General features: G+C 39.3%; 1 protein-coding gene across 10 annotated transcripts in view; it reads left to right on the plus strand.

The window, feature by feature from the left end:
- The window catches only part of ERICH2 (glutamate rich 2), a 44,867-nt gene extending 19,037 nt beyond the window's left edge, over positions 1–25,830 (plus strand). For 4 of the 10 annotated variants that reach the window (XM_037912802.2, XM_043525453.1, XM_043525452.1 and 1 more), the window contains 6 exons: positions 1,301–1,394; positions 2,459–2,553; positions 10,430–10,617; positions 13,539–13,596; positions 19,260–19,331; positions 24,177–25,830. In XM_037912802.2, the coding sequence (XP_037768730.1) occupies positions 1,301–1,394; positions 2,459–2,553; positions 10,430–10,617; positions 13,539–13,596; positions 19,260–19,331; positions 24,177–24,319 (650 nt within the window). In that variant the 3' untranslated portion in view covers positions 24,320–25,830. Of the gene's footprint in view, positions 1–1,300; positions 1,395–2,458; positions 2,554–10,429; positions 10,618–13,538; positions 13,597–19,259; positions 19,332–20,269 lie in introns of all 10 variants that reach the window. The other 6 variants (XM_027819121.3, XM_037912801.2, XM_037912804.2 and 3 more) reach the window with 4 other exon arrangements.
- The last annotated feature ends 634 nt before the right edge of the window (positions 25,831–26,464 follow it).

Consider the following 26,464-nt stretch of genomic DNA (forward strand, 5'->3'; position numbering starts at 1 on the left):
TCTTTTTCCAGTGAACTATCTGTCGTTATTTGTGAAATGGTGTCTACTGGAGTTTCTATTTTCTGAAATAAAAATGAAGATAAATAATTAACTTAGCACCCAGTTAGCTGGCAGCTTCATATGTTCACTGACTTGATCATTTTGATGATGATTTGGTTATTTGTGGAGATTATTGATGTTATTGATCTACTTTCAAGACTTCAAATGACATGTTTTGGGGATTTGAAGATTCAAGATGCAAAAATCAATGTTGAAAATTAATTTCTCTGTGATCCCAACTTTATATTTTTGTGCTTTAATCTAGAAAGCTACATAAGCTCTTTTTGGGAAGCATATTCAGTTGCATAAATCAGTTGTCATTGTCATTCTGAGAGAGTTATTAAAAAGGCATAGTGAATGTTTGTGAGCTGTAAACTAGGGATGTAAATACCGTTTAAAAAGTAAACCGTTTAAATGATGTAAAAATATTTCGTTTAAATAGTAAACCAGCTGGGGCTGCTCTGGCCAGGTGGTGCAGCTGGAGCCACTCCAGCTGGCTGGCCTAGGGGTTAACAGTTAAGGCAGGTTAACATTTTACATGCCTACTGTAAACACACAGGGAAGCTGATGATATAGCCAAGAACTGATAATCAATAAATGTGATTTCCACTACTGATTCATTTAATCAGCACATGCCATTAAATAAAATATATTTTTTTTCATTAACTGCAACATTTAGTATGTGTAGAAGAACAGGGGAATGTTCTCAACATGGATGGGGCACTAATCAGGTAAAATTTGTCTTCCGTGGCTTAGGCTAGTTGCTAAAGACTGGTCCTTGCGGAGACTGATATGCTGTGGGATGGTAGTCTTATACCACAAAGATATGAGGATAAAATCATTTACATTTTTAACCATTTTATTGACTGTCAAAGTTTGAAACAGCTGCACCCTATTCAGCATTTCTTGTACATAAACAGAAATACAGTTATCTCTGTTGTACATAATCTATATAAAGAAAGACATAAATATTCAGGTTAATGACTTGCCTCCAATGGGGGCTAAATTCAGCACTGGGTTTTTATATCACAATATACATTTAAATGAAAGGGAAAAAATAGAAACATGTATTGAAGCCATTGTACAGATCACAGCCTTTTTGTTTGCTTTGGATTTTTGGTGGGACAAAGGGCAGATGGGATTATTCTTGGGTAGCCACAAGCTCACAAGTATCAATGGAATGAACATAATTATATTTCAGTTAATGGCAATATTTGATTTGTGTTTCATTATGTGAAAAACCATTTTAATTTAAACCAAGGCAGCATGGATGTGGACCAGAATCTACAAACAGAGTTTATACGCCAACAAAACAAATCTCATTATGTGCAGCTAAATCAACTTTTGAAAAGTAAGTCTTATATCTTTGTAGCTCGTTAGGTGCATTTAAGAAAAATGGGCTATTAAAATATTAACTTTGTGCTTGTTAAATAAATAATTTTAACCCTTTGGATTAATGCTTCAGGCATTGGCCAGTCAGGAGCACTCTGACAGAGGAGGATGGATTTATGGTCACTGGGAGAAAACGCTGGGCTGGAAATCTTGCTAAAATGAGTATCAAATGGCCCTGTGTCTCCCATCACAAGTTAATGACTTCCTTGGGCTGGGAACTAACAAGGGGATGTACATCAGGGCCCGGATGGAAAATTCTAATATGAAACCTAGGTTGGTTTGGTGTATAGGCAAGACAAAAGCATGCTGTTAGCATGAGCATTGGTTAGGCAGCTCAGATGACTGCAGCCAGCGTGGATTGCCAGTGCCTAGCAGGAGCAAGAGCGGACTGAGCAAATAGTATCCTGAGCTGCCAGAGAATAATCAGAAAACATTAAACAGTGCAGTGCAGTGTAAATACTAAGCAATGTAAAAACACAGCACTGGAAAAGCTACTGACATGGCTACCAAAAAGCCCTGCTATACCAAACCTGAATCAACCTTAATTTTTTTGTTGTAGAACCAAACTGAGCTCCAGGTTGTCCTTGGATTAATTATCTTGAAACAAAATGGCTATAAATTCCCAGGAAATCTAAGGCAGTGGAAGGAGACTTCTTGGGATGAGAGATGGAGCTCCTGCTGCTGTGGGGAACCCATGGCAGGAGAGAAATAGTAACTAAATTTACTTTGCTCCCTTTTGTTAATTTATAATTTTGATTAGGAGAATTCTTAATCTCACCATCAATTAAGGAATAAATCTTATGTCTAGAAATATCCATCATGACCTTCAAAAAGTGCACAGTCATCCAGCAGGCAAATCACTTTTCCATAAGAAGCAGTTATTAATTATGACAGGATTATCATATCTGACTTATTATTTTGGTGCTGCTGCTGTACATCTCTGTAAAAATTGGCTTAACCTGGAGATGTTATTTTTAGTCTTTATGATGCTTATTTTTTTTTTCTGGAAATCGTATCCAACATGTAGATGGGATTCTTCTGCAAAAAGTATAAAAAATAAAAATTCATCTAGGATTCAAGAGACTAATTTAAGATCACCCCACTACATACAAGAAACTACAGGTAAGATTTGTACTTTCTTCACTGAGTTACAGATAGGTCTCTTATTCAGCCAGCCACATCCCCAAAAAAATGAGTCTAAAAATGGGTAAGGAGTAGACTTTATGAAGTGATATTAGTTTCTGTGCTGCATGATTGTGGAAAGAATAGGATTCTTGTAAGGACTGAATGTGATATCTTAGGCCTTGTGTGTATCTGGTTTGATGGAGACATTGCTGTGGTTTTGATCAGAGGTTAACTGTCTGACGTGCTTGCCTATAGCTTATACATCACACTGTGGAAACCATCTTTTTTAGTTCTGATATCTCCTGAATTTAGGAGTGGTGGAAGATAATACATTGTAAAATTGCAACAAGAAAATTTTAGTTTTATCTAAGAAATAGGGAATATCTACAGTGTTCATGGAAGACAGTATTCTCAGTTAGGTTGAAAAGGGGCTATAATTTCATGGCTTTGACACAACAGAACAGCTCATGCCATCATAAAGCATGTACAATATATTATCCGACTTTGTCAGTTCTGAACTTCTAGAATTCTGTTTGCTTCAGTAATATTATATTGCATACAAGAAGATCTGACCACATGTAAAGTGGTTCTACAAAGGAAACTCCACATTAGGCTGTGCAGATTTTTCTTTTGTTTAATAAATGTCTTCATAGAATACTATATATTTTCCTTTCCCTTTTGGAATTAACATTAATTGCACAATAACAGACTGCATTATTTTATCCCTTGTTTGTTTTAATTTTATAGAATTTTATATGGGTGAGCGATTAAAAATTGATTTACACAAACTACATCATGAAACGACGATCAGTGAAGCTAGGAGAGATGGTATCAAATCAGAAGTCATTGGTTGTTTGGTTGAAGTGAAATGTCTCTCTGAATCCCTGACAATTCTCCGTGCAAATATTTTCTATTTGAAGTTGCCTTTTATTATTTAAAAAAATGTTTTTTGCTTCGGAGATTGGTTTGGGGAAAGTGTAGTAGTCTCAAGCTTAATTTGTAGGTTTTAGACACAGCCCACAATAAGGGTGAATCTCGATCACACTACCCAGAAAGGAGCACTGGTGGCCTTCTGTCTTTGGGAAATGCAGAGGCTGCACCTCTTGCTATTGCTCTTCTTCTTTGGGTACATCTGTCTTTTCCTCCTGCAGCCAGCTACTCTGTGTTTTGGGGTCAGAGCTCTGAGGAAAGGGACTGATTTCTACTTTGCCTTTAGCCCTGGTCTACACTACAAATTTATGTTGGTATAATTATATCACTCAGGGGTGCAGATTTTACCGACCTAACGCCCACTGTAGATAGTATGTCAACAGGAGGGCTTCTCACATCAGCATAGCAACCGCCTCTTTGGGAGGTGAAGTACCTGTGCCAATGGAAGAAGGTCTCCCGTTGGCGTAGGCAGCATGTTCACAAAGCGCTGCAGCTGCACCTGCTGCTGCAGCACTGTAACTGTAGACAAGTCTTGATTTAGGGTGGGCAAGGAGGTTATGCATGTGCACAATTGCATATGTATGCATATGCTGTGCACTTGTATCAGAGCCAGGCACAATTTGGCCCAAGGTTTATAAAAAACCAGAATAAACTAATCAAAATAATTAATAAAATACCATATAATGTTAAAGTAATGTTAAGGTTGCATAGTTAGAAATACAAGAAGTCAAGATATGCAAAAGTTAAGATTCCAGCAGTGTCACTGTATTAATATTGCTGTTGGGACCCATAACTTTTTCTGGTTTTTTTTTGTTTTTTTAAATAAAGGAAAATAATATGGGAAATCTTTAAGGTCAATAGGGAATATAAAATATTGTTCCTCCGCATAGTTACAAATCTACTCTAGCTCCACTCTAGCAGTAAAAAAGTGTTATAACACAGACAGCACTAATTGTGGCATAGAACTATGTGCCAGCGCTATCCTTGTAGGGTATATGGGCCATTAAAAATAGATCCATCGTCCTGTTCGCTAAATGCTAAGCTAGCAATTCAGGTTTTCAGTATAATCCAGAATCAACCAAGAAAATAATACTTAGTGTAATTTTAAGTCTATTTTAAAAAATATGAAGTAAACCTTACAAAATAGCAACGTTCTTTTAATGATTCTTTCAGTGGAGTTAACATCCTGTTCACATTGTCCTCTGTAAATTACAAGCTGTTTCACTTTCTGCTCAGGTTCTGCATGCCTCATTTCTTGACTGCACATAGCGGACAGTAAGCAGTCTTTTTATTGTGTGGTTTCACAGAATGGGAACATAGGATGCAAAAAATAGATTTAAAAAACTTCATTTCTAATCTCTATTTCTAATGAAATACTGTCTGCTCAGAGATATGCAGTTTGTTCAAAGAGACCTATAAAAGATATTTTTGTAGAAAGTTACAAGGCACTAAAGTAGCCTGAAATAAACTTTGTAAAGGAGTAAAATTAGAAACCAAGAGTAGAAATCTCTAGTTTATAATGGGAACTGTTTTATAATATTAACTATAGCTGTTGCTACCAGTGCAACTGATGTAATATAAAAACTAAACAAAGTGAAATCAGTTACTAATAAGTGTAACCTATTCCTACCATTCTTGTCATCAGCCAACCAGTCATTGGGTGGTACTTTGTCAGAATGTTGCCTTCCTTTCAAAGACATATTGTAAAACATAGCTCAGTTGGTCTGATCAAAAATAAAATATATTAAGGAGAGAGAGAAAATCCAGTTTAACTCCAAAGAAACAGCCTGCATAACATATTTATTCTTAATTTCTAAATAACATAGGTAGGTACAATTAAGGACATTACATTTTATGCAGAACATATCCTCTCTGGTGAGCTTGTCTCTTTCTCCTCTGCTGCTTTTGCTGAGCAGCTTGGCAGTGAAACCGTCTTTCCGCTCCAGGTAACTGTCATCCATTCTTCCTTCCTCCTCAGGTATCTCCAATCCCCCAAGTTTTAGTCAGTGATGCTTTTGACGTTCGAAGGTTTTAGCCTGTTCATCAATCCCAGGCATGCAAACAAAGATGTTTACAGACATCCCTTTTGAGGACAAATGACACATTCTTATAGGATGTCCTATATATTTTAAAGACATTCACTATTATAATAGTTGCCCTTGTGTAAACAAGTTTGGGTTTCTGTTTATGCTACTGTTACACTTATTTTTCCAAATGTTCCTTTGAAAGTATAGCCACACAGCACATGACTCTTAGCCTACATTTGCATCCTCATCAGCTCTCACGTGATTGTTGTTGGAAGAAGCCATTTTGGTATGATAATTCGACTTCTTTCAAATGTGCCTGACAGAAAGTGTTAACCTTGAAAACTGCTCACCGTTTACCTGTTAAAGTTCTTAGTCTTAAAGTTCCTTTTTACCAGCATTTCAATTCCATAATATTAATAATTGACATAGTATTTAGCACAGTTTTACTGCCCTTTAAGGGAATCTTGGTGATTAATATACAATTGCTCTGCCAGCACTTATACTCCATTTTATGAGCTAGCATATGATGTCATAGTTAAGTCAAGGCTAGTTAATAAAGAACTGAGTTGATGCAAACCTGAAACTCTTTAAAATCTGGCAAGAAGACTACTGATAGATTCTATGGAGCTGCAGTCAGCAATAGAAACTGGGATAGTTGGTGAGCTAACCCCAGGATAAAGTCTAAGAGATCTTGTTCTGTCTTGGGGCCTGAGCCAAAGTCCTCTGACATCAACAGATTCCTATTAACTTCAACAGGCTTTGGATCAGACCCTAACAGCATTCCCAGACAAGCTAGTTCTGCCCTTCAGTGGCTCTATGCAACAACTATATGAATGTTACTGAGGCATTTTAATGTCTGTGATCTTAGATTATATTAAACTGACTTTTAAAGACATTCTAAATTCCCCACCCCACCCCCAACCCACCCCCTCACTACAGGGCAGAATTAAGGCATTTCCATAACTTCACATCTTTGGCTTTCTTTTAAATTTAATTTTTAACCCTGAATTTCCTGGATTTACAACAATCGGGTTGGGACTAATTACAACATCCTTTAATGTATTTTACCCTAAATTACTGATGTATACTCTCCTCATCTACTTAATATAATTTTTTAGGAATGTCTGTTTTTGTTTTTTAAATTCCATACATTAACTCCAACCAAGAAACTCAAAGATAATCCAATTGATACTTCATATCTTCAGATCATTAGACTTACCAGCTTTAAATATTTTTTTTTTAACAATTTTAACTTTTTATAGCCAGATGCACTAGTATGTCCTGATTGTGTTACTCTAGTCTGCAGTCGTATGATGCAGTCAGAGCATCCTGGTCAGTCAAACTGTCTACAGCTGCTTTGTTTCACCAGAATAGCTCAAAGCAAGTGGGGAATTACATCCCAGTTTCCCTCTTCTTCCTATCCTCCAAATTCTCCCTCCTCCTCTACTTCCCTAGGTTCCCCTGCACATGTGCGCACACCCCATTTCTCCCTCTCTCCCTTCTATACCCCTGCTTACATGTGTGCCTACTTGCACACAGACATGGTTCCGTTTTCACTCCTGCCCTCTTGCTGGGTAGATCTTGAAAAGGCATCAGCAGATCTCCCAAGCCTTGTACCCAGAACTGTACCATCTAGCCCTGGTCAGAAGCCTGACTAGTGTAAGTTCTTTACCCAGTCCACCCCTCCCTCGATGTGGAGAGGACACACACTAGCTTTTGTAAACTGAGCTGAGATTTCCCAAGCACTTCTACCAAAACACACTTTTAGGTAAAATATAAAACAGATTTGTGAACTACAGAAAGATAGATAGATTTTAAGTGATTATAAGTGGTAGGCATGAAAGGTACCAAAGACAATAAAAGGTAAGCATGCAATCTAAATTTTGAATCTTATTAGACTGAGCAGTATTTGAATCAAGCAGTTTTTCTTACGCCACTGCATGTTGCAGGTTGGTTTACAGTACTTAATACAAAGACTTTCCATTTAAGCCTGGGTCCAGTCTCCTCAGTTCAAGTCTTTGTCTTCCCAGCATTCTTGTTGTTTCCAGCCTAGGTGGGGGAGGAGAACCACTGTCTTTTATTTTATATCCTCAGTCCATGTGTCTGGAAAATACTAGCCCATGGGCCTTGCTGAGTCAGTGTTGAGCAATCCCCCATTGCTTGTGATGCTTGTGAAACTCTCTTACAGCATTGTAAATCCCTTGTTTACAATTCCCCTGCTGATTAATGGTCATTTAACACCCGCCTGGCTGTGGATCACCTTCTTTGTTGTCACTGGAGAACTAGCAGTGGAGGACTCCCAAACTTGCAGTATATTTTAATAACAACCAAAGAGTGAAGTCTCATAACGTCATACACACTAACAATACACATATTTTGACAGAAATATGGGTTTCAGGAGATCATGACCTTTCATATATCCTCTTACATGGCATGCTTTGTATGAAATATCACAACAATATATGAATGATGAATATGGGGATTACAGGGTGCTATTTTGAGGTACAGTGTATCACAGGGGGAAATGACCATTAATACTAAAAAAAAACATTTTTTCAAATGTAGCCTACACACAGTAAAGATTTCAGTAAATAAACCACAGGGGAAATTTTGAAAAAGTGCATTATTCTGTTCATAAGATCATTTGGGACAAAAAGTCTAGCAGCAGGTGCTGAATTTCTTATCTTTAAATTTAATTTAAATTTTAATTTTAAATTTAATTTAATCAAAGGAATGTAAATTAATTCTATAACCAAAGAGTAAGTGCTGGTAATTTTGGTTAGGATACACAACTTTGTATATACGTAAGCAGTTGAATTTCTGATTTAAGTGCAAAACAGCTCAGCCTTAATAATGGAGCTGCAACTGGCACCTCTATAACAGAGTATTGGTATTCATTAACTTTATGAATTCCATGGTTTTTTTCTAATTAGAAGTTGTCTTTTCTTCAACTTTCATTTTTCTTCCTTATTACTTTGTTCGGTGACACCTGCTGTTAGCTAGATTGCTCTATAGGAGAACCTCTTAAGGATAAAATTGGTACAATTTTAGTCCCTCTAAGACTGTCTTTCTGTAAAACAAAAATATACTGCATTTTTGGCTTCCAGCAGATCAAACATTGTTATAGGCACCATCAGTACAATGACTCTTCTTTCAGAATATTTAGCTGAAAGAATGGTGTTACAGCTGAGGTAAAATTTTCTTATCAGAACCCATACCGCTTTTATGATCCTGATTCAGAGCCCACTGAAGTCAGAGTCTTTGCATTGATTTCAACAGGCCATGTGTTTGTATATGTTTCTGCGCTTTGTTAATTTGAAATCTTAGAAAACTTTATCAGACCTTCTTACCACAATTTCATAGTACTTCTCCTCAAACACATTAGCTTGTAGTTTGTGTATTTAAGAGGAGAGATTTGGCTGAAGAAGGGCATATACTGCAAGCTGGCACAATCCAAGCTTTGCCACCTAGTTCTGCCAGTAGCTCATGTCTGCTTATTTCAATCTTGGGACTTTGCAGGAGAGGCTATTAGCTGGACTCCATTAGGTCATGGTTCAATGATGTGAACAAAAACCCACTAGGACTGAGCCGAGACCAGCAGCCTATATTGACCTCTCACTGATTTTCAACTCAAAAGATTAGGCACTAATCTGTGTGTTCATTTCAACATATAGTCCTATATATGGGACCTGAGAAATAAATTCCCTCATTAGTGAATAAGTCCTTCTATAATAATTTCATTCACATTGCACATGCATATAGATGTACTTATTTGAATGTGCATTCAATCACAGTTCTTATTTTCTTTTCATTCTAAAGCACCTATGTGTTCAGCCAGTAGATCATTTGATTAACTGGATATTCTAATACCTCTTGGGAAAAAGAGATATCATCTCATGCACTTAAGCCTCTGTGGACTGTTGCATTGTATTTGTGCTGGAAGAGAGCTTTTATCTTTAATAATAATAATAATAATTAATAATAAAAACACCCTACACACCATGGCGTTTCAGACCAAGACAGCAGCTTCTTCAAAATTGCCAGCCAGGCTGTCCTCTTCACTTCTTCACTAGAGGAATGGCATTGTAAATTTACTAATGCTTTATAATACTTAAAAGTGACAGAGCAGGTTTCTTCTTGGTTGGGTTTTGTTAGGCAAGTCCAAGAAATGCTATCTGCAGTTTGAGGTATTAGGTATTACTCATATATGACATGGCAGCAATTTTAAATACTCAAAATGTACTCATGGGAAAACCTTTACAAATATAATGAAGAAGAAATTAAATGAAATAATAAATACTTAATGCACTGTTATGATTGAGAATATAAGTGCAACAAAAGTTAGGAAGGTGAGAGTTATGGTTTCCAAAGCAACTATTACTTTCTCAAATTACTTGCATTCTTTTTCAGTTAAAGTAGTTATTCTTTAGTGCTTTCGAAGACATGTAAGACACTCATTCTGTAAAACAAAAATATACTGCCTTTTGGCTCCAAGCAGATCAAACATTGTTATAAGTACCATCAGTACAATTACTCTTCTTTCAGAATATTTTGCTGAAAGAATGGTATTACCGCTGAGTTTCTGTAATATAACAAATTTTAAAATGGAGTTCCAGTCATGACATGTTACATTCAGCAGGCCTAATCCTTCCCTGAGGGGTGCACCATACGATTCTTATTTTCTTCAGTGGTAATTATCCTAGTGTATATGAGGGCACAGTTGAGCTCAGTAATGTAAGCATTAACTTTTCTGTTTATCTTCTTACATCAAAAATATTTTTCAACTGTATGCAAAAGCACCTTGTCAGTGAATCTCATTAACTAATTAGTGCTTATGAATTGAACACATAAAATGCTCTGTAAGTGCTAAGTATTATTTATTTTTATTGTTGATATAATATTCATTTTGAATTTAGACGATAAAGAGAAAAATTCCAGAAATGTAGAAAAGCCAGCAAATAATGAACTCAGCACTGAATTTCAGACAAATAGTATTGATGACCATAATATTGATGAGCAGCTGTCAGAAACAACAGATGACGACGAAAGCAGCAGTGAAAATGAAGATAGAAAAAGAAATGCACCAATAGAGTTGCTGGGAGAGGTAAATTTCACTCCCTGCCCCTGCCTCCCCGAACAGTGTGAACATAGACTGAGGGACCAGGTACTCTGCAGCACAGTGGGACCCAATTCTGTAGCAAACACTCCATAATTCTGCCAACTTCTGCATCGGTGTTGATTTATTGTATCTGTCATGTGCAAACATGCTTGTGACCATGTTTCAAAATTGAAAATACACACAAAATTGATGCACAATTCATCAATGATTATTTTCAGCAATGACTATTTTTTATCTTTTGTTTTGTTTTGTCCTCCAGATGACCCAGCTCTGTGGGCTTCAGTGGTTACAATGTTGTCTGGGTGTCTCAGCTCCGAATCTCTTTTCCCTTCATCATGCATGCCATCAAAACTGGGGAGCTTATCGTGAGATTCAGTGGTTCATCTGAGTTCGACAGGCCTCTATTCTTTAGGCAGTCTAGCTGCCCAGCCTGAATTTATGGTTTTCCCCCTGCTCCCTGGCCACAAACTGGTCTCTAGCCCTTGCTCCCTGAACCTGTCTTGTCTTTTCTGTAGAATAGTGATACACTATAATCAATTAATTCCCCGTTGTGGATAAAGATGCAGAGTAAGAGGCAGCTTTGGGCAAGTCCCAGCAGGACAAGATGACAAAAGAACCCAAGATGCTAGGCATCTGGCTACAGCAAAATAGTAAACTCTGAACAAAAATACTGAATTCTGTGGTATCTTGGAAAGATGCCAGAGCCCACAGCTGCACAATCAGAGTCCCTGGAGCTTTGAGGGAAATGACTGGGGCCATTCACATCTCTCAGAATTATTGTTTTCAGGCTTGTAGACTCAGATGGCCACCATTCACACTTGGCTTACATTTTTTAGGTTTGCATACCCATAAGGGCTAGAAACTTAATTTTTTAGTAGAATCCTAAACCACACTTGTGCAGCAAGGGGTGAATTCTGTGGCAAGTTCTGCAGTTGTGGAATACTTGGGGCTCTGCGACTGGCACTGTAATGCTAAATACTCTGTTGAAAACTAGTCTTTTTATGCATGTACTATGCAAACAAAATCTTTGCTGACACTCAAAAACAATTTTTCAAAAAATATTCCTGTATGAAAGATGTTTGCTTGTATTTAGTTGTTTGAAGAGGGAAAACAGTTCAGTCCGCTTTGTATGATGGCTTCTCTTCTAAGCACTGCAAGAGATCCTGAGTGCCCACTGTGTGTTTAATACTCAGTTGGATATGCAGGGTATATGGAAAAGAGTTTTGTTTTTTTTTCCTTCCTGTTACCTAGACTTGAATATCAAAATGTTTGTGAAATGGTAGATGGTATTTTTTTTCAGCTAATTGGTTGTGTTTGCTCAACATCCAGTGCTTCCTTTTATTTTTTTTAAAACGAAGCATGAGATGTGTAGTGTTGCTGTCAAATGCCCCAATGGAGCAAAGTACTTAAGCATATGCTTATATCCCATTGATTTCATTAAGAGTTAAGTGTGTGTTTTAAAGTTAAGACTCTGCTGTCATTGTGATACTAATACGCTTACAGGTAAAATGGCAGTGCAGTAAGAAACGCTCTGGAATAAGATTTTTGCATGGCAAGCTGAAGAAAACCTTACTCAGCTGCTCTTTTGCGGGACTGACTATCTTTGCAGTCACCGACAAAGCTTTATTAGTTGCTATTGAGTGTACAAAAGGTGGGAAGGGTCAGAGACTTAAATCTAGATCGTATGCTGTAGGAGAGACATGAGCAAAACTCAAAGTAGTGTAGGTCTAGGCTCTGCCTATTTTGAACATAGCTCCAAGAATTTAAAGAGAACTGTTGACTTTAACAACTCTCAAACTGTCTACTTGACTTCAAATTAAAGAATAGTGATAATATTCATTATTAAAACAACAGCCAGCAGTTACCACACAGTGTTGTCTGAGATACTCTATTGTCTAAGGAGAGAAAATGATGATACCTCAGATAACTTTTGGCCAATGTTGATTTTTTTATTTTTTTTATTTTTTGGATTTTTTTAGTGGCGACCATTGTATTTATCATATTTGCTTATGTGATAATTAGTTTTTAACATCCTGTCATTAATTATATAAGTAGATTCTTATACTGCTTTTAACCATTGTCTCACTATTCCAATAATGCCACCTCAAACATCAGTTAAATGGGTCTGTTGTGGATTTCCATTTGTTAGTTTAGTATTACTGCTTTTAGGTCATTGAGATCTTTATGGATCTATGTTTGAGTTTGGGGTTTTTCCCCCTCTTACTTGATAGCAATGAATGATAGCATGTTTGAGATCCAAGACTGTTCCGTCTGATGCCAAAAGTAAACTGTGGACCCAACAGGTGTTGTCAGGGCTTGATTCAAGACCCTTGTCCACACTGTGCCATACTGACAGTGAAGCCTTGTGTTATTTACTCTTGTCAAATACATATCTCAGGGCTATTAATTTTTACCTTATGTGAGCACAGGTGTTACTTAGGATACCTGTTGTAAAAAAAATAATCAGTTCTCACATCAAACTTAGGCCACAATCCTGAAGACACTTAAGAGTGTGCATGACTTTACTCATGTGAGTAGTTCCACTGGAGTCAATTGGATTACTCATTTGTAAAGCAACACACGTACCAAGTTGTTTCCAGAGTAACTTGGCTGTGTGCTTAGGGTAACACAATTACACAGAAATATAGTCCTCAATTCTAAGATGTAGTAGCTGTGATGGAGTTTGTACAAGTCATGGTGGGACTAGCAGTTGTTCACTGTCCCCTGGTGGATCTACTTAGAACAATAGAAAAATTCTGCACTTTATAGCTGTTGGGAAAATTGATCAAAGTTCTCACTAAAGTATTTTTATATAAAAACTGACCAAACTTGGAACTAATTCTCAAAGCGTGCACATCAACAATTTTTTATATTAACTTTCATACTAAACCATATTGTTCTTTTAGTTCCTGAAAGCAATTATGGATCAAGACTACAGTCTCTCAAAGAAACTTTGTCAGATGAGTAAGTATATATATATATATATATAAAAACTTTTTTACATTTCACCTGTTTCATTTTATTATTTCTCCTCATGTCTGTTTTCTTAATTGCTGATAAATCCTTAGTCCCCTTGCACGATTGGTCCATCAGCACTAAAAGAGAGAGAGCCAATCACAATATGTCATTCGTGTTGTTCTAGCCATTCCTTCGGCCACCCGCTGGCTAGGCTTTCAGTGGCACCAGACACCTGATTAGCATAGCACACTACAGCCTGGAACCCCTGAGCCCAAGCAATCCGCCAGCCTCAGCCTCCCCAGTAGCTGGGATTACAGGCATGCGCCACTGTGCCTGGTGCTGATAAATAAATTTCTTAATTGTTCAGGTGGCTTTCATTTTGGATTTGGCTTACATAAAATTTCTCTGTTTTCACTAACATGTGCCAGCTTCCTACATAAAAAATAATTCTTCTCCATGCAGGAGAGAATTCTGATGAAACCTCAAAGCATCCCTACCCTGCTACATTCTCTCTCTATCCACGAAACTGTAACCTTGTGGAATTCCCAGAGACGGATTTCCACATAGTTGGAATGAAGGAAGGAACGTGCTACGAAGGTAGCGCTCTCCCTTCCACCTGGATCTGTAGCTGCAGGCTTATGAAAGCTGTCTGAAGCATAGAGACCATAATACCATATGGAAGCATAGTAGCAATGAGCAATTATGAGCATTGCAAAGATTTTTTTCTAAGTATTAATTAATTCTGCCACACAGCATCCCTATGTAGTAGACAGGTAGTGTTGTTCTAGAGAGGAGTAAACTGATGCATAGAGAGATTAAATGACTCGCTTGAGGACACAGTGAGTCAGTGCCAGAACCATTTATAGAACCTAGGAATCTTGACTTCCAGTTCCCTATTTTATCTTCTAGCCAGACTATACACTTCTCCAACCAAAATGGGGAAGGTAGTATTGCAAGTTACTGCAGACCAAATGGGGTGAAATTTTAGGAAACTAAGTCTAGCGTAGACAAGACCAGTAATAAATTAACAAATAGTGAAATTATGACACCACAGTTGACAGTTGCTTAATAGTCAAGTAATTGAGGGAGGGATTGGATTAACACCCATTTAACTTCAATATCTAATGGACATTTTGGAGAAAGGATGTCTTTGTTAAAGAGTCAGGCCTTGTCTACACTACAGAGTTTTGTAGACGCAAGTTATGCCGACAGAAACTGGTATAATTACATTACTTGTGCATGTTCGCACAACTCTCCTTCTATTGACGGAGCATGTCCACACTTGGTGGTCTAGCGTCGACAGTGAGAACAGTGCACTATGGGTAGCTACCCTACTGTGCTACTCGCCACCTTCTGCAGTTAGAAGTTGTGGGAAGGCAGATTGGATCACAGTGCATCATGGGTGTGGGCTCAATATCCCATGATGCAATTCTTTCCATCCCAGCATTCCATGGGCTTCCGACTGCATTTCACAGCATTTTTCAACAGCCCGTTTACTGTGTGCCCGCCATCTTTGGTTGAAAGCATGTATCCCACACTGCTCTTTATTGTTGTAGTCAATGTTATGAACACCTTGGGATGATCATGCAGTATATCATGAGCTCCCAATTTGAACAGGAATCGGAGTTGCCTGATCTGTGTGTGCCCTGGAAAAAAAACAACACAAGATTACTTTGGACATTCACGGAGCAGCTAAACACATTGAACAGTCACTTTTGGGCTCGGGAAACCAGCATTGACTGATGGGATCGCATACTTATGCAGGTTTGGGATACAAGCAGTGGCTGCCAACTTTTGTATGCGGAAAGCCACCTTCCTAGAACTGTGTGCAGAGCTCGCCCCAGCACACCAAAATGAGAGCTGTCCTCTCAGTAGAGAAGCGAGTGGCAATCGCTGTGTGGAAGCTGGTGACTCCGGACTGCTACCACTTGATCGCAAATCAGTTTGGAGTGGGGAAGTCCATCATTGGGGCAGCGTTAATGCAAGTATGCAGGGTCATTAATTGCATCCTCCTATGAAGGACTGACACTCTTGGAAATGTGCATGAAATATTGGATGGCTTTGCGGCAATGGGATTCCCTAACTGCGGAGGGGCGATAGATAGCATGTATATTCCAATTTTGACCTGGACCAACTTGCAGTGGAGTACATCAGTAGAAAGGGTTACTTCTTTATGGTACTGCAGGCGCTTGTGGATCACCCTGAGCACAGTGAGTTTCACTGACATCAACACTGGGTGGTCCAGGAAGATGCATAATGCAGACATCTTCAGGAACACTGGCCTATACAGAAAGCTGCAAGCAGGGACTTTCTTTCCCGACCAGAAGATTCAAGTGGGGGATGTTGAAATGCCCATAGTGATCCTGGGAGACCCAATGTACTCCTTACTCCTGTAGCTCATAAATTCTTACACGGGGCATCTGGACAGCAACAAGGAGCCCTTCAACAATAGGCTGAGCAGGTGCAGAGTGACCATAGAATGTGCCTTTGGCAGATTAAAAGCGCACTGGCACTGCCTTTATGGCAGATTAGACCTAAATGAGGAAAATATTCCCATGGTCATAGCAACCTGCTGCGCATTCCATAATATATGTGAGTCTAAGGGTGAAAAGATTCCCCCGGGCGTGAAGCACAGAGGCGGATCAGCTGGCTGCAGAATTTGAGCAGCCAGATATGAGGGCTATTAGAGGGGCACAACAAGGGGCTATTCGAATCAGGGAGGCTTCAAGGCAACATTTTGACAATGAGCATCAGTAATGTGTTTCTATACAGTGGTCATGCTGTATTATCTTGCCTCCTTGCATTAAAGTTGTGATGATTCCTGACCAGGATTTGTAGTCAGCAAATGATCAAATTGCCGCTATGTATTTCTACCAGCCGCAACCACTATGTGTGGGACAGTTTGCTTTTATTAAATAACAATTAACACACACAAAAGGATTGCTGGGAAGGGAGATAAGAGTGCAGGGCAGTATATGCTTTCATAGCTGTGTGTAACTCCAGCTATCATTTTGGAAGCTGTCTGAAGGGGTGGAGTGAATGAGGTACCGAGACATTCTGAGAAGTTGCAAGGACTGTGTGGAAGGAGTTTGGGGGATCATGGAAAGCAGTTCTATATTGGCTATGGGGGGGGGGCGGGCAAGCATGCATCTGTTCTGCCTGGAGCATGATTAGGGACGTCAACATCTCTGTTTGCTCCTCCATCAATTTTGTCATCTGCTCCTGGCCCTTTACAATTTGTTCCTTGCTCTCCTTTCTGTGCTGCCTTTCTATTTTAAATTTTTCCTTCAGGGTCTCTCTCCACTCCCTGTGTTCTCTTTTTTGACCTCTGAGGATTGAAGCACCTCCTGTAACATGTCCTCCTTGGTGCACTGTGGTCACTTAATTTTCCGGCAGAGGTGCTCTGCCAGTGTGTAGGGGGTTCCCTTGAAGGCCACATCTGCAGAAGCACAAGAAACAATACACAGAAGCATGATTGTTAGTTCATGCACAACATTGAATCATTATAGTAAAATATACCTCTTTTCACATATGAATCACTTTCTCACTGTCCCTTGGCAAGCACACATCTCGGGGAACACCCTAAACATGGTGAGTTTGGTCCAGGGAGGGAGGGTGGTCCTCGATGTTGAAGATGGGGCAAAGGGTCTAGGTTTTTTTAAGGGAATAAGTGCGGAAGAGTATTGCAAATTCTGCCCCAGTTTTCCACAAGCGGGGATCATTGAAGCCAGTATGTCACTCATGAGGGTATGCAAGGGTGCATCTCCTGCATGCTTGCAGGTTCAGACCTGGTCCCTATGCTGCTCGTCCATGTGCTGCTTTGGTCCCTGCTCAAGGAATTGCCGATTGGTGCATGAAAGTTTCCTACAATGTGGGAAGGAACAAAGCAGCTCTGCCAAGGAACTTTCAGCAGAGGTTTGCCAAGTACCTCCAGGAAAGTTTCCTAGAGTTCTTGCAGGAGGATTCTCATGAAATCTCGGTGTGCATTAACACACTGTTTCGCTGCACTACTTAGATGCACAGGACAATGTGGAGCACACGCAAACACAGCTAGTCTTGTAGATTTTCTGTCCCTTCACCCACTTTTAGAATATTCAGAGCAAAGGACAGCTCTACCTCATATAACCGAGCAGCATCAACTCAAAAAGATCACTTACCAAGGCTATCCTCTACTGCATCATGTGCACCAGAGACTGGCTGCCAGGACTGCTAGACCCATCAGGAGTGGAAAATAGGTCCTGACTCACTACGCCACTGGACAACCCTGGCGTGTGCTCCACGTCATCCTCCATCTTGACCTCCTCATCCATAACTTTGTCCACGGGGTCGAGTCCCCTGTGCACTGCCTCCAGCCCCACTGAAGTATCCACAGGGCAGTGGAGGTGGGGTCATTGCCGAGAATGGCATCCATTTCCTTATAGAAGCAGCAGGACTGCGGCACAGCACCGGAGTGATGATTTGCCTCTTTTGCCTTCTGGTACGCCTGCCTCATCTCCTTTATCTTCACTCGGCAATGCTGCATGTCCTGTTTGTAGCCCTTCTCCAACAAGCCACAAAAAATCTGTCCATAGGTATCGAAGTTTCTATGGCTGGAGTGGAGCTTGGACTGCACAACCTCTTCTCCTCACACTGCCAGAAAATACAACAGCTCAGGTGTGGTCCAAGCAGGAGAGTGTTTGCTATGTAGCGCCACCATGGTCAGCTGTATACGCTGAGCAAACAGGAAGTGGAATTTCAAAAATTCCTGGGCCTATGGGGTGGATGCCTGTGTATCTGGGTGTAAGGGGGCCGAGTTTGAACTGCTGACCAGAGCTGTCAGGATGGGCATTGTGGGATACCTCATGGAGGCCAATTGGAGTGACATAACCAACTGTGGTGTCTTCACTGACGCTTTGTCGATATAACTTTGCCCCAAAAAGCTCTCTCTCATCGAGGTGGTTTTATTTGGTGGCAAAGCAAGAGAGTTTTGTCAGCAGAAGGAGCATTCCAGTGTGCACACTTCCACTGTTTTGTCTACAAAAGGCAGCTTAATAATAATTTTGTGTGTTTACCTATTCATTTTTAAATGTGAATGAATTTAGTTCCCAGAAAAGTAAGGGACTAAAAGTACTGATATGATTGAATGTGATATAGTGTGGCAAAGTGCTGTTGTAACAGGGATCAGTGAATAAATGTTTCCTGTAGGTTTCCATACAGTAACTGTGTATTTGTGGTTCCAGATTAGATTTCACTAATTTTTCAATAGATTAGGTTTTATAAATATTTTTTCCCTTGTGGCATCACTACAGGGCTCAGTAAAGGCATCCAAACAACATTAACTCAGCATCTTCATTCCTGAACATGTTTGGGTTTATTTTATGTTTAACTTTATATCTGAATTTCTTGGGTTTGTTATGCCTATTTCTTGTATCATTAATACATTTTTGTAAGTTACATATTTACTGATATGTACTCTCAAAGTTAACTCCATCTTAATATAGTATTTCATGAGGAAATATAAATACAAATAACTGAGACATCATTGTTTGCATTTTAAGTCTCTGAAATCAAAATTATGCCACTATCTGACAGCATACACTTTAACAATATGCCTTGAAACTGTTCAGCAGTCTGTCAGTTGCTATTGTTACCATACAGAATTATTAACGTATCCTGTTGTCAAATTTCAGTTCTAATATATGAACCAGAAAATACTGAGGCCAAGCAGTTTCTTCCACTTCTTGAAGAAAAGTTGCTGATAGGTAAGTTTGAGAACAGTAACTAGCTGTTGGAGAAGCGTTCATGCTTTTCACAAGTAAACAATATTTGGGACTGCTGTAACTGCATGGACCCTATTTTATTTTTAAAAACTATAGGGTGAGAAATATTTTTATCACTTTTGTGTTTAAAGTGTCTTAAGTGTAATATATTAGGCCAGTGGTTCTCAAACAGGGGTCTGGGGCCCCCTGTGGGGGGCTGCGAGCAGACTTCAGGGGGTCCGCCAAGCATGGCTGGTGTTAGACTCAATAAGGCCATGGGCAGAAAGCTGAAGCCCATCTTCATGGGGCTGAAACCTGGGGCCCCGAGTCCCACCATCCAGGGCTGAAGCCAAAGCCTAAGCAGTGGAGTGCCTAAGCAACTTAGCTTTGTGGGTCCCCCTGTGGCATGGGGCCCTGGAAGGGCCGGCTCCAGGCACCAGCTTTCCAAGCAGGTGCTTGGGGCGGCATTTAGAACGGGGCGGCAGTCCGTGTCCCGCGGCGGCAGTTCGGCGGCAGCTCCACTGCTGTTGCAGTGGCGGCAATTCGGCGGCAACTGCTTGGGGCAGCAAAATTGGTAGAGCCACCCCTGGGCAATTGCTCTGCTTACTACCTGCTAACGTGTGCCCTGGCTTTTACATGCAGAAAAACAGTTGTTGTGCCACAGGTGGGCCGTGGAGTTTTTACAGCATGTTGGGAGGGCCCCTCAGAAGGAAAAAGGTTGAGAACCCCTGCATTAGGCTATAAAATCACATTAAGCAACCATTTCCTAACTGTCAGTGTTCAATTTCAAGCACTAATACTGTCTTTCAGTATATTAGGATATCCTTACTGTAGACATTTGAGTTGACTTAAACAGACAGTCATGTCTGGGAATCACATTTGCTCAGAAAATGCATACTAGACTGAAAAATGGTAACCCCCTTGTACAAAATCCTTTGCAGAGGCGTATGAGAATACAGAAGAACTTGGAGGAAAGGAGTTGCAGAGATGGCTTTAACCTGTCATCGTCCTACCCCAGTGCTAGTTCAGCTGTGCCAGCCCCCCAACATTAGTTTGAGTGGCCTGAAGGCAACTCTAACTCAGACCAGATGCTAGTGCTCCCCAGGGGCTAATACAACAGCCTAAGACCGTCTGGGGTGTCCTTTAAAACCCAGATGACCTCAAGCTGTTGTTGTGACATACTGTACCCCATATCCCACATATTCACCACTGTTATATGATTGTGTTATGTTTTGTACAAAGTATGCCTTATGAGGTATCATTTGAAAAGTCTTGATTTGGTGAACCTCATTATCCTCTTGAAATGTATGTGTCATCAATGTATATGAAATTATGACATTTTGCTATATGTTTGTTACTGAAACATGGTGAGTCTGGAAAACTCAGAGAGGACAAAGAAACGGAAAACTGAGGCCTTATGTGCCAATCTTCACATAGACAAAAGGTGCAAGCAAAAATTTGCAATTCATAATGAAGGATGATCAGCCTCTTATGTACACCATGAGTGCTGCCTACACATGACACAGCATGGATTTTCCAGTATCTGGAGAAAAGTATAAATCAGGGACAGTGATGTCACCACAGGGCCTGCCTCTTACCCCCATCGCTATACGAGGAAAACTAAGAGATCTCCATTGAAACTTTGGAAGGTGTTCCAGTTAGTATACACTGCTGTTAAGTTTTGGATGAGAGAAATCATCTTGATTTTAGAATTATTAGCCTGGTAAATTTAGAATTTAGATTGTGGTTTTGCTTTTTCCTTTTGCAACCAATTCTAATCTCTGTTCCAATTCCACTTAATCACTTAAAATCTATCTTTGTCTAGTTAATAAACTTATTTTGATGTTTAATCTAAACCAGTGAATTTGTCTAAAGTGTTTGGGGGATCTGTTCAGATTACAGAGGCTGGGACATGTCCACTACCTTTTGAACGAGCGGCAAATTTTGATCAAGAAGGTCTTGAGCAGTGTAAGATGCACATTTCTGGGGTGCCAGGCTGGGGGAATTTGCTTATATCTCCCTATATACAGTTCATGAATGGCTTGTGAGAGCCTTCATGCAACTTAGCAGGGTGCTCCTCTGCATGCTGATGGCTGAGTGAACAGAGCCTGGATGCGTTTGCTGTTCACTAGTATAGCAGTGTAGGAGACAGCCTAGAGGAGGCAGGAGAGTTAAGGGGGTATAGGGTTTCCACTGTCTGGATTGCACCTCGGGGCATGTCACAGTTGTATTAGCCCCTTGGGACCAATGGCATCTGGTGTGAGTTACAGTTGCCATCAGGCCACTCAAACTAATATTAGCGGGCTGGCAGAAACACTCTTTTTGCCTGCTATAACTGCTGTGCGGGCTGCAGGGAAAGAGAGTGGCATAGGAGTTGCTATACTGTCTCTACTCCTCTCAGGATCCCCCTACATTGGAGTGATCCTGTTGTGGTCAGCTACACCAGTTTTAGCTACTTTGTGCCAATATTATAGAATCATAGGACTGGAAGAGACCTTGAGAGGTCATCTAGTCCAGTCCCCTGCACACATGGCAGGACTAAGTATTATCTAGACCATTCCTGACAGATGTTTGTCTAACCTGCTCTTAAAAATCTACAAGGATGAAGATTCCACGACCTCCCTAGCCAATTTATTCCACTGCTTAACCACCCTGACAGTTAGGAAGTTTTTCCTAATGTCCAACCTAAACAGCCCTTGCTGCAATTTAAGCCCATTGCTTCTTGTCCTATCCTCAGAGGTTAAGAAAAACAATTTTTCTCCTTCCGCCTTATAACAACCTTTTACAGACTTGAAAACTGTTATGTCCCCTCTCAGTCTTCTCTACTCCAGACTAAACAAACCCTCATAGGTCATGTTTTCTAGACCTTTAATCATTTTTGTTGCTCTTCTCTGGACTCTCTTCAATTTGTCCATATTCTTCCTGAAATGTGGGGCCCAGAACTGGACACAATACTTCCGTTGAGGCCTAATCAGTGCAGAGTAGAGCAGAAGAATTACTTCTCGTGTGTTGCTTACAACACTCCTGCTAATACATCCCAGAATGATGTTTGCTTTTTTTGCAACAGCGTTACACTGTTGACTCATATTTAGCTTGTGGTCCGCTATGACCGCCAAATCCCTTTCCGCAGTACTCCTTCCTAGGCAGTCATTTTCCGTTTTGTACGTGTGCAACTGATTGTTCCTTCCTAAGTGGAGTACTTTGCATTTGTCCTTATTGAATTTCATGCTGTTTACTTCAGACCATTTCTCCAGTTTGTCCAGATCATTTTGAATTTTAAACCTATCCTCCAAAGCACTTGCAACACCTCCCAGCTTCATATCATCCGCAAACTTTATAAGTGTACTGTCTATGCCATTATCTAAATCATTGATGAAGATTTTAAACAGAACCGGACCTGGGACCCCACTCCTTATCCCCTTCCAGCATGACTGTGAATCACTGATAACTACTCTCTGGGAATGGTTTTCCAACCAGTTTTGCTCCCATCTTATAGTACCTCCATCTAGGTTGCATTTCCCTAGTTTGTTTCTGAGAAGGTCATGCGAGACAATATCAAAAGCTTTAGTAAAGTCAAGATATACCGCATCTACCATTTCCCACCCTCCATTCACAAGGCTTGTTACCCTGTCAAAGAAAGGTATCAGGTTGGTTTGACACAATTTGTTCTTGACAAATGACTGTTACTCATCACTTTATTATCTTCTAGATGTTTGCAAATTGATTCCTTAATTATTTGTTCCATTATCATTCCGGGTACAGAAATTAAGCTGACTGGTCTGTAATTTCCTGGGTTGTCCTTATTTCCCTTTTTACAGATTGGCACTATATTTGTCTTTTTCCAGTCTTCTGGAATCTCTCCCGTTTTCCATATTGAGAGCAAAGTGATCACAGCACACAGATCTGGGCCAGCTTCACAACATTAGCCCTGTAGCTTATTATCTCAAAATGGATAATTGCCTTAAATCAGTTTTTAATTTAAGTATTTTATTGTATTATGAGAATATTCCTATTTTAAAAATACTCTTCTGTGGCTAAGAACCTAAAATATTAATAGCATGTGTTCATTTTTTTCTTCACTTTTAAATTGGTTTTGAAATGGGAAATTTCAGTCGAGTTCCATGTTCCCATAGTAGTACAGGTTGGAGACTCTTGTTTTCCTTGCAGACGAGATCAATTTCAGCAGTATCATTTTTATGATTTAACATGCTCTTGCTCTTCCAAACTGGCTATCAATCCTGTAAAAACAAATATGAGTAGTTTTACTCACATGAGAAGTCCCGTTCACCTTCATGTTGTCGAAAAGCTGTGCTTATTTTATAAAATATTTTGGAAAATGGGTGTTGACTATATAGACAAAAAATTGGTGTAACTGACAAAAATAGTCATCCTATCACTATATATATATCCTATCACTGTTGCTGAAAGTTTCCAAAACCTGCACCATCTCAAACAAGATACATATTTGGAATATTTGTGAATATATGGACTGTTTACTAAATTCTCAGGAAAAACACACACATAATTTTCTTCCTGTACTAGAAAAGGGAAAATGTTTGTTTAGATATTTCTTTGAAAATTAGACAGCACTATCAAGCAAAACAATTGTATTAATCCCTCTCTGTACAAAGCAAAATGCAATGACTGGTTTAGAATACAATTATTTTCTTCAGAAAAATACCCCAAAACACCATGTACAACCTATTTATTTTGGATATATAATTTTGAGTTTATTTGGAATATAATATCAAATATTATGTATTTAGCACATGCCTGAAATAGTCAATTATTTACTAACCGAAACTTAAGACTTACCTAAAATGTATATCTTGTACCTGTATGCCTTAGAAAGTACACAGAATTTTGGTGATGAAGAGGGTGAAGAAACAGATGAAGGAAGCAGTGAGGACAGTGAAGAGGATACTAGCAGTTCAGATAGCAGTGATGATGAAGGAGAAGGAAGTTCTGATGATTCTGATGAAAATGTATAGCAGTTTGTTAATTCTTCTATACTCCCTATAGGTTGATTATTTTGATTCTTCTGTACAGTCTCTTTTTAAACACCATATTAAAATGCACTGTTTAATCATTATAACTTTTCTCCCTCTTAAACTGCTGCACTCTTTTGCGTATAGATTGCCTCCACACTCACACGCAGCCCGCCATACCAGTGGTTCTCAACCAAGGGTACATGTACCCCAGGAGTACACAGGGGTCTTCCAGGGGGTACAGCAACTCATCTAGATACTTACCTAGTTTTACAACAGATTACATAAAAAGCACTAGCAAAGTCAGTGCAAAGTAAAATTTCATACAGACAAAATGAGAAAGCAAGCAATTTTTCAGTAATAGCGTGCTGTGACACTCTGTATTTTTATGTGATTTTTGTAAGCAAATAGTTTTTAAGTGAGGTGAAACTTGCGGTTATGCAGGACAAATCAGACTCCTGAAAGGGGTACAGTAGTCTGGAAAGGTTGAGAGCCACTGCATCAGACTAACTTTGTTCCATAGCATATTTGATGCTATAGACAAAATTGATTTCCTTACACATAACTCCTAAAAAGTTTTCCTGTTGGAGCAATCAGCTAGATGAAAAGCTAGGGTGCATGTCATCAGTTGAGCAAAGACATGATTTTTTATTGAGAAATTTTGTGCTTTCAAAATTCATTGACACCAGTTCAGCAGGGCAATAAAATCTTCCTAAATGATTGTGCAGAGCAATTGATTTCACACAATGCTGGTAAGACTCTGAATGGGGTAAAAAACCTCTTTACAATTTAAAGATAAATATACAGCTTCTTGGAAGAAATCAAACATACAGGTTTTCAAACAAATATTTTGTGTTACAAAATGTTGTCATTAAACCATATTTTTGGAAATACCTGCTAAAATTCTGTTCATGCAACCTGTCTCCTCCCACCTCACTCCCCCACAATTTACTTTAGATAATTACAATAGCCCTGACATAAGTGGGTGCAACTTCAGTGGAAGTTTCTTGGCCAGATTTGGAGACAAAACTTACATTACTGTTTAAGATTTGTCAGGTATAAAGGTAATCAGAAAATATATGTAAATAATAAAGTAGAGTAACTTGTACCAATTTGGCATTCAGCGGGTGTGCAAAGTGAGGATAACGAACACATTCAGGTGGCATGGAATGCAGCAGAAAAAGCATTGGACAGCATAGTGTGAAAAAATGCATTCAGGACTTGGATTGAACGCTTATGTTTTATGTAGTCTAACCATGAAAACCATTCATATTTTTAAATACTGCATTCTGGTGTGCAGAAAATGTGTCACAGTACACATGTAACCATCTTTTGTTTCATGCACCAGTACACTTAAGTACAGTGTTGCTTTTTTACTACTAACATTTCAGGACCCCTTGTTAATGTCAGTAGATGTCTGACACCATGGTTCTTGTTGTAGCTCCTAATTGTTACTTGCTTCCTCTTCAGTGTAACAAATGTGTTGGTTAGTGAAATTATTAAATATAACAGAATAAATGTTTTGCCTGTTTATTTTGGTACACATGTTCAAATCATTATGGGAGCATCACCTCTTATAAGTTAAGTCTGATAAGTGAGAGAAATCAGTTGGGTAAGACACTTTACCTGTGTGTATAGATAAGTATGCATGCATAATATCTGGTTTCAGAGTAACAGCCATGTTGGTCTGTATTTGCAAAAAGAAAAGGAGTACTTGTGGCACCTTAGAGACTAACCAATTTATTTGAGCATAAGCTTTCGTGAGCTACAGCTCACTTCATTGGATGCATACTGTGGAAAGTATTCCACAGTATGCATCCGATGAAGTGAGCTGTAACTCACGAAAGCTTATGCTCAAATAAATTGGTTAGTCCACAGTATGCATCCGATGAAGTGAGCTGTAACTCACGAAAGCTTATGCTCAAATAAATTGGTTAGTCTCTAAGGTGCCACAAGTACTCCTTTTCTTTTTGCATCATATCTGTTACTGTTGGTGTTGTCTTATTTATGAGCTGTTTTATTTCTTTTGTAAGTTATTTTTCTTAAGCATTTCATTATGAAAATATGTTTTTCAAATAAGATCTAGAAGATACTTGTCAAATATTTGTGATTCTTGTAGATATTTGTAGGCCCCTTTGGCTGTTTTGT

The sequence above is a fragment of the Chelonia mydas genome, chromosome 11 (assembly GCF_015237465.2).
Source record: "Chelonia mydas isolate rCheMyd1 chromosome 11, rCheMyd1.pri.v2, whole genome shotgun sequence".
NCBI lineage: Eukaryota > Metazoa > Chordata > Testudines > Cheloniidae > Chelonia > Chelonia mydas.